This window comes from Apteryx mantelli, chromosome 7 (genome assembly GCF_036417845.1).
Source record: "Apteryx mantelli isolate bAptMan1 chromosome 7, bAptMan1.hap1, whole genome shotgun sequence".
NCBI classification, from domain to species: Eukaryota; Metazoa; Chordata; class Aves; order Apterygiformes; family Apterygidae; genus Apteryx; species Apteryx mantelli.
In genome coordinates this window covers 24,236,845-24,250,271 of record NC_089984.1, presented here as the reverse complement: position 1 = coordinate 24,250,271, position 13,427 = coordinate 24,236,845, and the positions used below count along the sequence as shown (strand labels likewise).

General features: G+C 41.3%; 1 protein-coding gene across 4 annotated transcripts in view; it reads left to right on the top strand.

Moving 5' to 3' along the window:
* The window catches only part of VSTM4 (V-set and transmembrane domain containing 4), a 41,332-nt gene that overhangs the window by 16,035 nt on the left and 11,870 nt on the right, over positions 1–13,427 (top strand). For 2 of the 4 annotated variants that reach the window (XM_067300023.1, XM_067300022.1), the window contains 4 exons: positions 3,971–4,004; positions 9,179–9,307; positions 9,738–9,850; positions 10,712–10,773. In XM_067300023.1, coding sequence (XP_067156124.1) covers positions 3,971–4,004; positions 9,179–9,307; positions 9,738–9,850; positions 10,712–10,773 — 338 coding nt within the window. The remainder of the gene's footprint in view (positions 1–3,970; positions 4,005–9,178; positions 9,308–9,737; positions 9,851–10,711; positions 10,774–13,427) is intronic. The other 2 variants (XM_067300025.1, XM_067300024.1) reach the window with 1 other exon arrangement.

Genomic DNA, 13,427 nt, shown 5'->3' with positions numbered 1-13,427 from the left:
AAAGAGTTTGCTTAGTGATTTGTCATATTAATGACAGGAGAGAATCATGGCTTTGTTACCTCTTCATTGCTAACACGTGTGCCATGAAGGAATGTGTGACTCTCATACACAAGGGAGAAGGCATGTAAGACAAAACACAGATTTATACAGAAGTTTGTGCCTGACCACAACCATAATTCAGACTCCATTTTCCTGGTAGCACGCTCAGTAGAGTAACTCTCCTTCTAATTTAACCCAACAACTGTGCTTGCCAAGAGGAAGAAACAAAATCAGTGTTACTCTTCCTACCCTGTTAAGTGATGACAAAGGTTTTGTGCCAGGAGAGTACCCACATTTAAGTATGTTGGTCATGGTGAGTCACCCTGAAGCCACAAGCACTAGCCATGCTGATTTATTCTAGTTGTTCTTTAGCAGACATTGGGCTAGATTTTGCATCTGGCTATGTTCACTGGTGTAAGTGAATGAGCAGCTTGGAGAAAAACTCTCTTTAGGTTGAATTAACACAAGTTGAATATAGAAATAATACAGAATACAATATGGAATATGCATATACAATACAGAAAAAGTATTTTCTTCTGAGTTGCTAAATCCTTTCTTCACAGCCCTAACATCTGATTAATTGCAGGCTTAACCACATTTTTATTTAGATTTTGAACATCATCCAGTAAACACTGGCAACACAAAACTTACGAATTCAATGGAAAAATAACAGAGAAAAGCTTAGCCAAGAATCACTCAGCATGCAACTGATTAGATTTTAGGGAAAGACATTCAGTTAGGACCACCTAATCAAAGTACTTTTCTGAGCCCACGTTAGTTGGTTCAGCATTCAGTTAAGCAGCAGGGAATTAAATATTCCTGGAGCAGTCCAGGAAGCAGCCTCAGTGATGGGTGCAGTCTCCATCAGCCCTCTGCAGCTGGTTCTCCCCACAGCTGCTGGGCCAAGGCAGGAGGCTCAGCCCTGAAGCTCTACCTTAGGCAGCAGCAGTCCCTGGGAGCTACTGTCCCCACTCAGTGATACAGGCTCAGAGCACAATGTGCCCCCTCACTCCTCAGCACTTCTCTAACCCTCTCCAAAGCACCATCCAAGGATTAGAGTCTCAAGATACCTGGCCTGCCAGCCAACAGCAGCACTCTCTCATTGATATTGTTAGATTAAGGCATTGCTCCCCAAAACAGTACTTTCATGCAAGTGTTATCTTACCTTCTGTCTGTCCTTGGCACTCCGTATCTCCATCCTGGGCTGCAATAGATAGATCCTAGTACTTCATATTAAAAGAGTCTCCAGTGAAATCACAAAGCCCATCCTTCCTTGAGGAGGGGAGCAAAGAAAAAGCACAGCAAAGCAATCATCCCTCAGCCTCACTCTGGGCCTTCAGCCAGACTCCAGGTCCAGTCGTCTTCCACTTTCAGATCAGGTGATTATCATACCATCTTCCTTAGAGGGCCTCCAAGAGAAGCCTGGCATTGCTGTTCCCCTGGAGAGCAGGTCAGGAACCAAAGGCAACCAAAAATATCTCCTTGCTGGACAAATTTCTATCAAAGCTTCTTCCTGAACCTCTCCTGCCGCTCAAATCCCTGTCATAGGAACGCATCTGGAACAAAGCAAAGTGACACCAACAGCTTCTACTCTCTGCCCCCACCACTTCAGCACCCACCAGCCTTACATCACCACCTCTCAAGCTTCTTCCTGTTCTCTGCTCAGTCTCATCAGCCCTCAGCTTCCTCCCCCATTCCTCAGCCCTACCGCCACAAGGAGGATCACCTGTAACAACCCACCTTACACATAGGGAAGAGAGGCAAACACCCAAATAAGCACAGGGGAAGAGGGAAGGAGATCTCTGCCCAACCATCTACAAGGGTAGCCCAGCCTGGGAGAAAACACAACTTGTACATGAAACTAAAGGTTGGGATTTGCAGTAAATAAGATGGAGATGATCCCTCTGGAGCATATCTGACCAAACCTGGCTAACTCAGGGCTCTAATGTGAAAAGGGTGAAATGGTCCATTTCCTTGCTGATGAAACTCCTTTGGTTTGAGTGGAACTGCACTGTAGCTGGAGATGGCCCATAGCATAGGGCAGCTATGGGACACTAGAAAGCAACAATGGTTGCAGCTAGTAAACCCTCTGTGGTTTTGGTAGAAGCTTGTGCCCATGCTTTTGTTACAGGAGAGGTTGCTCTTCACAATCCCTGGTTCAAAGGCTTGAGGAATCCTCTCTAGGGCAGGGCCACATAATACATACCTAGAGATAGTCAAAAGTATTCCAACATTGTTCATGAGCATTTCCTTTGCATGAAAAATGACAATCTTTTGCTGAAAAACTAAAAGCCTGAAAACTGAAGTTCAATGCAAGATTGAAGTCTTTTGGATTAAAATCAAAATGGGAGCCAAAGCACCCGTGCCTTAAGTCTCCATTGTCAATGGGACAGGATATTGCAGCTGATTGTATTCCCCCAAGAAAGTATCCAGGGCTACTACCAGAAGAAAGCAGTATGCTGTAGAGAATACATCTGGACAAAGAGCCTGGCTTAAAGAAGAGAAAGGATGGAGCAATGGAATGACTACTCCTAAAGTGGTACTGTGGTGCCACTTTGAACAAAGGCAGTTCTGATTTTAGCTGAAATATTTCAACTCCTAATATTTTGCCATTAAAAGCAATGAGAATTTTGTGCCCAGAGAGCTCTGATTACATGATATAAAATATAAACAACAACTTTTGATAATTATTCACTTAGGCTTGAGATTTCTGTTATTTGAAGTTTCCCGGGAATGTCTTCTCTTCTCATCCAGATTTTTTCTTGCTGAACTTGAGGACATTGCCCATTTCTCCAGGATTTTAAGATGTTAACCACCTCGGCTGGAGTAGTCTCCAGTTGCCATAAACTCCAAGCCAATAGTTGGTACATGTGTAAAGAAACCACCCAGACAGAGAGATGGAAATCCTGCCTTGGCCAGCTTAGATATGGAGACCTGGCCATGGTGTATTAGCCTCAGTTCTTAGTGTTTTCTACTCCCTTTTTCAGTTAGGACTAAAATCCAGCCTTTGAGGAGCCTTAGAATTTCCTTAGAATGGGAGAACTTATGTAAGACCAGATGAGAACATTTTTTTGTACGGATGGGCACAATTACGCAAGTGCAGTGTTGTCTGTTTTTTGTGGTCTTTTAAGGAACAGAGAAAATTAAGAGAGGGGGTCTATGTTGCACTAGACTTTACATCATGGCCCAGGGATGCAGCCAGGTTTCCTTCTGAGAAATAAGTTGGCAGTAGGTTGATAAGAAGAGTCAGAGCCTCTCCTCCTCCCTGCATTTCTCCAAACTCGCCACACAGCAGGGCTTGGGCTGAACACAGAAGACACTAAGCCACAACAAGAGTATCATAATAACCCTGGCTCCTACAAGGCTGCAGGGGGGAAGCTGCCCTTGCTCAGGGCTACTGATTCAAAGCAGCATGAAGGATTTATACAGCTCACACTGAGAGACAGGACACTGGCCTGAGTGGACCTCTGATCTGATCCTGGGAGGCAATTCCTATATGCCTGAGGCCACAGCCTAGTCTACATTAGGAACAGCAGTGGCTCCTGTGGATGAATGGTTTATTTCAGGCTTCTGGAAATAAACAGAGGCACTACAAGGAAAACAAAAGTCTTTAAATTACTAGCCTGCTGTGCTTTTCCTTAGCAAGCTGTCTTTTGGCTGGCCTGACCACTGGAATGTGAGTTGCCCAGCACTTCCACAGCAGATTTTTGGTGTTGTTTGGTACATCCACCATTCCCAAGCTTAACTATCTCTTTGAGTTCGACTTTAATTCACAACATAATATACAGTTAGGATTAAAAGCTCTCCTACTGTAACAAGCTGGCATCTCCACAGTCTCAGGAGCACAGGTCCTGAGAGCAGTGTCCATTTGTAACTCATAAACTCTGTCGGTGTAAAGCCATATTTTCTGTTTTTTTTTTTTCTTTAACAGTGAAGCATTACCTGGTGAAATGCCCCCAGAACAGGTAGGAGATTACACTTCTCTTTATTCTAACCCAAGGCACCAGTTCCGTTTTGGTTTTGCTATGTACAATGAAAAAGATGAGTGAAGTTTTCCAAAATGCCTACATAGAGTCCCAGGTTCATTACTCATGCCTGAAAGCCAACACCTTAGCCTACACCTTCTGTGCGTGATAAGGAGGATCCACTCAGACTATCTAGCTGTAGGTCCTGCAGATGGGTCAGTGACAAACCTTGCCTTGATGCTCTGAATTGCTTTTTGGAGAAGCCTGCTTTCATTCTGTGTGACTTCCTAAGGTTTTCCAACACCTCACCAGATGGTAATGAGTGACCTAAATCATCCTCCTACATAGAATAAACCATATTGTTACTGAGTAATTCCTGCACCCAGGAACTGGGAGTGGGGCTAGAAAGCAGATTTTTTCTAGGTCTATTCCCAGCTGAAGATTCTAAGTGATGGGAAAGATACTACTTTTGTTGCAGTCATTAATCATTATTTCTGTTTCTACTGATGGCCAAAAGGTTTGATTTGTGTGGTCGTATTTAACTGGTTTCTAACTTACGAGCTTCTTGAGATACAAACTGTGCTGGAACTGCAATAAAAGAAAGATGACAGAGTATTTTACAAGCAAAAATGATTAAAGAGGGATGTCTCATAATAATGCAAAATAACAGCTGTTTCCCAGTTTGCAGTGACATAAAACATGTGTTTCTAGTCTTGTAGTTTAAATCCAGTATCGCTAGGTATCACAGATACTATTTCTCATAGTATCTTCTTAGCACAGATTCTAAGCCAAGTATAGCATGTCCTGAATCCTGAACTAATGTAATTTTTAGTGCATTCTCATGGGAAAATCGCTGTATTCATTCTAACTGACACTAGGGAGTAAGTGAAGTCACAATAAAGCAATAGAGAGTTCAGGAGAGGCCAGTACAAACTGAAACTTTGATGTTATTCATTGGAAGATCTTTGTTCTGTGACCCTGACCAGCCATTGCACCACACCACAAATTTACAGAGACAGCTCAGCAATTTTCATTTTCCCCTGAATGTTGTTTTTTTCTCCTTCTTTATTAGCTCCTGGGACAAAGCTGGTATTAGAAAACAAAAGAGGAAGGGGCAGGGGGAAGGAAATCAAAGTAGATTGATAGAGAACACAAGAAGAGAAAAATGAAACCAATTGAAAAGATGACTGTCAAAACAGTGAAAAAATGGAGAGTGGCAGTCAGATAAAAGGACTCGTTATATCACAGAATTTGCCTCTCTGGGAATACATGTTGTGATAGCGATACTACTGCAAACACTAAACACGGTAGGCTGAATAGAAGGAGGAAAACAACCCAACATGGTTTCTTCACTGTAAAATGGAATCTCAGGAAGCAAAAGTAATGCATGACCCTATATGGATAAAAATAAGATTTAATGGATTTCAGTGTGGCAAAATGTGCTAATGAAAGCCCTGATCCTACAAATGCATGTCTGAAGTGCATTTATTTCAGGGCTTTAAAATTAAATGACTCTCAACGCATTAGCAGTATCAAGATTTTTAGTTATGTTTCACAGTCGGTACCTTTTATTTTCCATCCTCTGCTCAAAACATGAACCATTAAGTCCTTTGAACTTTTTAGGATTGTTCCCATACTTAAAGTTAAGCATATGCCTAAGTACCTTGCTGATGCCCTAATGCAGTGTAAGCACATTTGATCTTAGATATATTATATGATCTATATTATGATCCACAGTTGAAGCAAAGCATTTTTTTCTATTCATTCCTAGCCAAGGATGTACTTCAAGGCATCACGAAAACAGACCCTGAATGACAAGTAAATCATATATTCTGGCTCAACCAGATGTGTGACTGCTATGAGTAATCCCACTGAAGGGAAGGAGATGCAGTTGTGTGAGGTGGTGCCACTTGTATGGGTGCAGGATATAGCCCACGTGAATTTGCTCTTCACTGCAGCCATAACACCGCACAGGACTGTGGCATCAGTCCCAGCCGAGTGTCAGCAGTGCCTCAGCAGTGCCATGGTCAGGCAATGACAACATTTAGAAGTTCAGTGGCAGTCTGAAGCATCAGAGGATATGAGAGGCATAAGATGAGTTCATTCACCTGCATAGCAAAACATGAAAAATCCTATCAGTGTCCCCAGATCGACCCAGAATCTCAGAAAGTTTCATCAGATCTCATTTATGCACTTGGCCAAATGGGGGATGCATTTCAAGCTAGCTTCTCTTCACCTGCCTGTTCTTACAAAAATATTTGTTAGTTTGTCATAGACCTTCAGCACATTCAGATGCAAAAGCCAGGGTCTAAATGTCCATTAGGTCAAACTGACGAACTAGTTTGTAGGAGATTCCTGCAACTCAAAATGACCATGCTGTGCAAAACTCAACCTTGATTAGAGAGGCTCAGCTCCAACTCCCTTAGTGATATTTCAAAATCAGAGCAGAATCCAGTTTCAAAATTACATTAATAGCCCCGTGTCTAAGAAATGTCTGTGCTCCCACTGCAGTAATACCTAGCCATCTTAAAATATTTCATGTCTTGACATCATGATGGTGTTTTTACTTAACTGGAATCTAAGACACAAAGTGCTAAGTGATTTGCCCCAGGTCTCACAGCATGGCCTTGGTAGAAAAGAAAATTAAATCCAAATTTCTTCAGTAGAACAAAGCAAATGGTTGAGTTTTGGTTTGCTACTTGACCAATAACAAATTAAAGGAAAAAATAAGTCAGCTGAAACCCATTTCTTTCCCACATTTTAAAAATAAATACCTAAATAAAAAATACAGTTATTTTGGGTTTTCCAAACCATTTAATTGTATTTTCTGGTATTTTTTTTTCCTTAAATATCCTCCTTGTTATTACCTCCCTTGTTATTAGATCATTCTGTCAGTTTTCAGAACCAAAAACCCCCAAAAGGTGTATCTTTGAAAATGGGACTTTTTTTCTGTCTTTTATTTATTTGTTTTGGCCTGAACTCTTTGGTCATTCAGCAGCTGCTTTTCTGGAGAAAAACAATTTGAGGCGAAAAAACCATTCCCCTCAGAAAGCTGTCCGTCTCAATGTCTTGTTTCCACAGTAGTCATCTAACATCATATAAGCAGATTCTGCCAGACTGAGACAGACACAAATACCCAGCCCTCCCTTGGCTCCTTTACACAGCTCCCCCATTTGGGAGATATCAATGCAGTTCTCATAACTTGGGTGAATTTTCTGTTATCCCCCTACAGACCCTTGAGGAAAGGGAATAACTGACCTAGCCAACCACAGGAAAAGTGCTGCATCCTTGACCCTAATAAGGATATTAAAGCCCCAAATTACAGTAGTTTGACAGCTCTTGGGACATGTCCCAGAAACACCAGTCGCTACCTCCAGGGAAACTGCTGTTAGCCACCTTCCACAGGTGTTTTTTTTCCCCAAATTCCTGCCTTTTTCTTGCTCTCTAAAAGCACATCAGATACTTCAAGAAATGCACAATGTGACACTGTTCAAATACAAGCCAGGAGGCTGGAGGAGGAGCTTGAGATAAAAAATTGACTTTCCTTTTAATCATAGAACAAGACAAGCTCACAAAGACACAGTGTGTCAGAGCCAAGGAGTCTTTTCTGAGCCTCCTTGTTTGGACTGAGGAACTCACTTCTGAGACTGCAAGTGTAGTTATTGTATCTCCCAGTGTCAGTTAACCCTGTATAGCCCTGGTATTTAAAAGAAAAGCGTAAGCCACAAATACATTTCTCTGTAGTTTCTCTTTCTCAGTGACAAAGCAGGAATAATAACTAATGCGGTGAATTGACACTAAGCCCTTTCATATACTGTGCTTAAAGAAGCAATGTCAGAATAATAATATCTTTAAGCCACACATCTGCCTTAATGACTTTGGATTATTAAAACTAAAAACATTAAAAAATCATTCTCATCCCCTTTTTGGTATTTTTTGTTCTTTGCAGTCTGCTGTGTTTGGGCAATGGAACTAGGCAGGACAGTTTCATTTCCTGCTGGTTTTAAACAATTTCACTTTCTGATTTTTTATAGTAACAAATGGTTGTTGTGGGATAGGTTCACAACAGTTCAGGCAGACTTTGAAATTATTTCTGTGCAACACAACATAGTTTACATAATTGACATGATTTATCTATAAATCATGAAAACATTTTACCTTTCAAACACTTAAAAAAATTTGGCAGCCAACTTATGTTTTTGACAGAATACATGGAACAGAACTAAGTAAAATCAGCAAACTGCCGTCTTTTCTAATCTATGCAAGTGTAAATCCAGAGTGATTTCACCAATGGCAGTGACATTCATTTTGACATAAAGCTGTGTAAAATGATAATGACTGTTATTTTGTCATTCTTGTGTGGGCAATAGCTGAGACATCTTAACTTTCATTAAGACTTTGGCCCACTACTTTGTTCTACTAAGGTAAAAAGAGTGTTTCACTATCTGAAGGAACCTGGAGAAAAACAACATCCTGGGACAAATGATTTAAAATTCACAGAATTCAGTTGTCAGTATTACTACGATAGAGACCCTGGTGGGATCCCATTGTATGATGTAACTCACCAGCACAGAACAGAAAGGTCTCCAAGCCCGTATTGCATTCATCTTTCTTGGGAAGAGCCCATAGTCAGATGCATCTGAGCAACAACTGCTTACAAAGCCACCTCCATCATTTGAGTTATCATAACTGACCACTATACACTCTCCTCCCACCTGAGCTGTAAGTTAAGATTTCTTTCATTACCACTTAAGCCAATACAATTTTACCTCACATTAGTTGCAAGCTAAGAGCACCTACACAATCAGTTACCACAGCTCAGCTGACAAATGGTCGCTAAATCAAATCACTGCAACTTGACTGCATATCCAAGCCCTTAAATACTCAAAGCAGGATATACTACCTTAGACTTTGGGAGATGCTAAGGATAAGAAAACTGTCATACTTAGAGGACAATTAACTATAATAATCCAAACACAGAAGCCCTCTTGGATAGGAGTGGGTTTATAATGTAAAACTGCTGTACTCTTTTCTCATACCTATTAGTGCTTTTTAGCACAGATGTCCTGGAGAATGTGAAATACAACAGTTAAGAAACTGGGACACTGTTTCTTCATTTTATATGCACTGAACACACTGGCATCTTTCTAAAAGGCCAGCTTTTTCAACTACAGATTTGCAAGCTATCTGAAGGACTGCATCTCACTCAAGGCATGCTGCACACTCTCCTGTCCTGCTGACCATTTGGCCAGTCTTAGCCCAGAAACTGTGTTGAAGATTTTGCTTTGCCATCTGCTTCCTGGGTGAGCTTATGCAAGTCACTTAAACTGTGTGTGCCTCTGGCCCTCAAGAAAGGAAGGGTACAACATCATTCTGCATGCAGCAATAGAGTTGTACATGTTTCTAAGGAGTAGGTGCTCTGAAATGAGTCCTATTTAAACCTATAAAGACATTTTGCCTTTTCTGTGCCAGGACAGATCAGACTTTTGAGTTTCTCAGCCACGCTGTATTGTTGAAAAAATGCAAGGCCTAGAACATTTCCAAGCCCCTGTAAGAGGCTTTTCAGTATATATATGTAAGAGGATTTCAGTATATCTCAGGGTCAAAAACCAAGTCACTGGCCAGGGACTCTCACAAGGGGAGGGTGATATGTTTGTGTGAACTCTCAGGGACAAACTCTCTTTCCTATCATTGCCTTCACTTTTTGCTCACACATGGATCTCTGCTTTCCAGTTCAGGGGAGACAGTTACCAGTGTGACAAGCATGTCCCCTCTACAGCCCAAGAAAGTAAAGAAAAAGAAAGAGAAGGAAAAAGTGGAGCAACCACCAGCCATCCCAGCAAAAGGTATGAAAACAGAGGTGCAGAAGTATTTCAAATCCAGAGCACAGCTGTGCAGGGACAGCAAACCATGGGATGTCAGGTCTCCTGCACTGTCACTGACTCTGCCCATGCAGCACCCTGCAGTCGCTCTTGTGGGGGAAGAAACGGCCAGCGTCTATTGCTGGGACCAGGCTCTTGCCTCCCATTAACTTCAGGTATTCAAAGGTTAGTCACCTAGTCCAAACAAGAGGTCTCAGCTCCCACTAAAATCAGTGGAGAGAGATAGAGGAACCTCCAGGACAATATTTACCCCACCCAAAGAGAAGATTAAAATTAAGCAAGATGAAATTTCATGTTGAGGATAGATTGATGGGGGAGGTCAGCACATTGCACCCTTAAAAAGTGCAGGTGCACTTGCAGAGGTTGTGCAAGTTGAGCAGCTAAAGATCAAGCTTTTGAGGACCTCATTTTCAAAGAGGATTTGCAATTGCCTTCAGGACAATCACACAAACTCTTGAGTATGCTTTCTGAGCGCTACTGCCAGGGCTGCCCAATGGGAGAGGGGAAGGAAAGGAACTAAAGTACTGTGCATTAGATCACAAGTGATCAGTTCTTAAGAGATGTATTTGCACCGGCTTCTGCACACAAACAGCCACGTTTTGCAGATCAGATTCCTTAGTCTTATGACTTCTAATTCATAAGCCCTATACTTCATTGTAAAAAAAAAATGTTATCTGGAATACAGTTAAACTCTGGGATAAATACATGTATTTATTTGCTCTTAATCTGCTCTTAATCTGTAATTTATAAATTGCTAATGCATATACTAAAAGTAACAGTGAATTATGATAATATGAAATGATCCCTTAATATTTATTTTCATAGCTCCGATAGCCAATAATTTTCCTAAGCCCAAGCTGTTGAAACCTCAGAGAAAATTGATCCTGGTAAGTAGTTTTCTATGACATTATTTTCTCCATATTTTCTCTCAATATAATTTCTTTAATGTTGCCAGAATTCTAGATTCAGAAACTATAAGTTGGCTTAAAAATCACACAAATCTTCTTTTTAAGTAATTCCTTTTAATGTGATGGATTGTCTTGGTCCTTTTAATTTTGAGCATTAGGTTACACTGGATTACGTTTGCCAGCTTTCTTGCAGTCACTGTGTCTACGAATTTAGTCTTTTCTTAAACGAAACCTGCCACTGATTCTCACATGCTTCTGGGATGTGGTGCTTTGGGAAAAGTATCAGTTACTGACAGAATCACAACTGTATTGGTCACACTCCTTTTGAGATTTTTCAAGCCAGAACTATGGGACCTGATTCTGCCCTACGGTGGTGTAAGTCAACAATAACTGAAGCTGCAGGCAAAATAGGCATGTGTATAGCTCATATAAGGAAAAGAAGAACTGGTACGACAGTTTCTGTTGGATATGAGTTTCTGTTTGAAGAAATCTTGGGATTTTTGCCGGACAAATCAAATAAATGGACAGACCTTTTTATGCCTTAGTAACAAATCAGCACTTGGCCAAGACATCCAGGGGGAATAGAGACAGTTTCATACCAACTAACTTTAGCTACCTATATAAAGAGGATGGGCTGCTAAGCTCCCTATATAGCCAATAGAGAGAGAGGTGAGTCAGAGCAGGAGCCAGAGCAAAAGCTCTAAATTGCCTTTGGGGACCCCTTTTCCCCTCACTGGCACAGAGAGAGCCCAGGCTGACTAACTTCCTAACTTAGGCACCTGAGTGAAGGTGGGTGCCTAAAGTTAGGCTGTGTGAATACCCCACGTGCCTCTGTGATGGCTTCATTGCAGATGAGGATTAGAATTGGGAACCTGCCCACCAATAGTCCATAAATATTCTCTGCCCTTTTAAGTATGGCCAGGGTATAAACCGGGATACCCAGGCACAATGCCAGGTGACTTGGGAACAGCTCAGCTTAAAATCTTATGCAATACGGCTGCGTGGGTACAGAGCTCACCTCTCCTCCCCCGGTCATGCAGGGATTGCGCCTTGGCCAGTCTCTCCTCACATAGGTCAGGTCTCACTAGAGAAAGAGGCAAAGTATTAAAAGTCCATGAAAAGAACCTATATCCACATAGGTAACTGTGTCAGACAACAGCTATGCTGAGATTAGAGCACTCACAGTCAGGAGGTGACAGTCACCCTTTGCTGGGTGTACACAGCATTAAGTGCCATGCCCAGGCATGTTGCTACACTAGAAATCATTTAGTCTTCAGCCCTCTCATCAGTTAAAGCATTCAGACTCTGCCTGCAGGTTAGTAAAGCACATCAACACATGCTGAACTTGAAACAAATTTGTTTCCAGATGCTTTTTTCTCTCTGGAGTAAATCCAGGGATGTGGCCACAAATAGCTATTTGCTTTTCCCTTCCTGCTATGCAACCTCAGGCAGGGTTCAAACTCTTTGGAGGGGAGCAGGAAAAAAGCCTTTTGAAACAATGAAATCTGCTTTGTTTCCTAATGCAACGATAATCCCCACGTTGTGTGCAGACAACAGACTCAGTTTTAATGCCTTGCTGTTGGACTCTAGTCTGGCAGCTGTTTCCCTAGCTCACTCTTTTCCCTTTCATGTTTCACCTCAGAGTGCACCTGAAGAGACATCGTAGCCTGCAGAAAACACATTATCTACAGATGTGTGTTAGTTTTTAGTCAGAAAATCACCCATCAAATATGATCCAAAGGATTTTCCCCAGACTCGCCTAGCAGTACTTAAAAGGACAAAGTAAACTAAACCCAAAGCAGTCAGTAAGGCACATTCAGGAGCTGGGCAGGACAATTCCCAGAGCTGTTTGTCATTTGTGTTCTTCTAGCCATTCTCAGAAAAAAATCCCATTTCTCTGCTTTTAAATGACCTTTCAGTGAGAACCTAAACTAGCTGAAGTAAAAGAAGTTTCAGCAGTGATACAAAATGGTAACAACTACAGAAAAAAAGACTTATCAAATTCATCTAAATGAAACATTCAATTGATTTTAAGTAAACTTGCCTCCCCATTTTTTTAACGGTCAAAAATTTCTCAGGTTTTAAATTTTCAGTCTGTTTGGAGGAAATACATGTAACATCATCCTGCCAAATTTCTGCAGGATAAAAAGAACTTATTCCTTCCAACTGTGATTATTATACAGCTGGTCTTTTTTTCACTGGTGGTGCATAGTTACTAGATAGTAGTCACTGGAGAGACAGACTTGGATTGTTGAGTTTCTGAACGCAGTCTACCACCCAAGGGCAACCCAAGGATGGTACCACACCATGGCACAAGGAGAATATTCTAGAAGACCTAAGCAAACAAACTAGAGTTTAAGGGAACATTACAAAATAATTTGGGTGTTTGGGGAAAATTTTTGTAATAACCTAAATACCAGCAAAATTATTTCCAGAGGACATGTGCTTCTGGTTTCTTGAAAGATGTTTATAATAAGCTAGAGAATTTCTTTTGTTGTTAACGTGCTGGAGTGGGTTGCAGTATAATTTTACAAGAATACAATAACCTGGATAAAATATGGACACAATCTCAATGAAAATTAAAAAAAAAAAAGAGAGAGAAAGCCTAATATCATGTTCAAATCCGCAGCTTT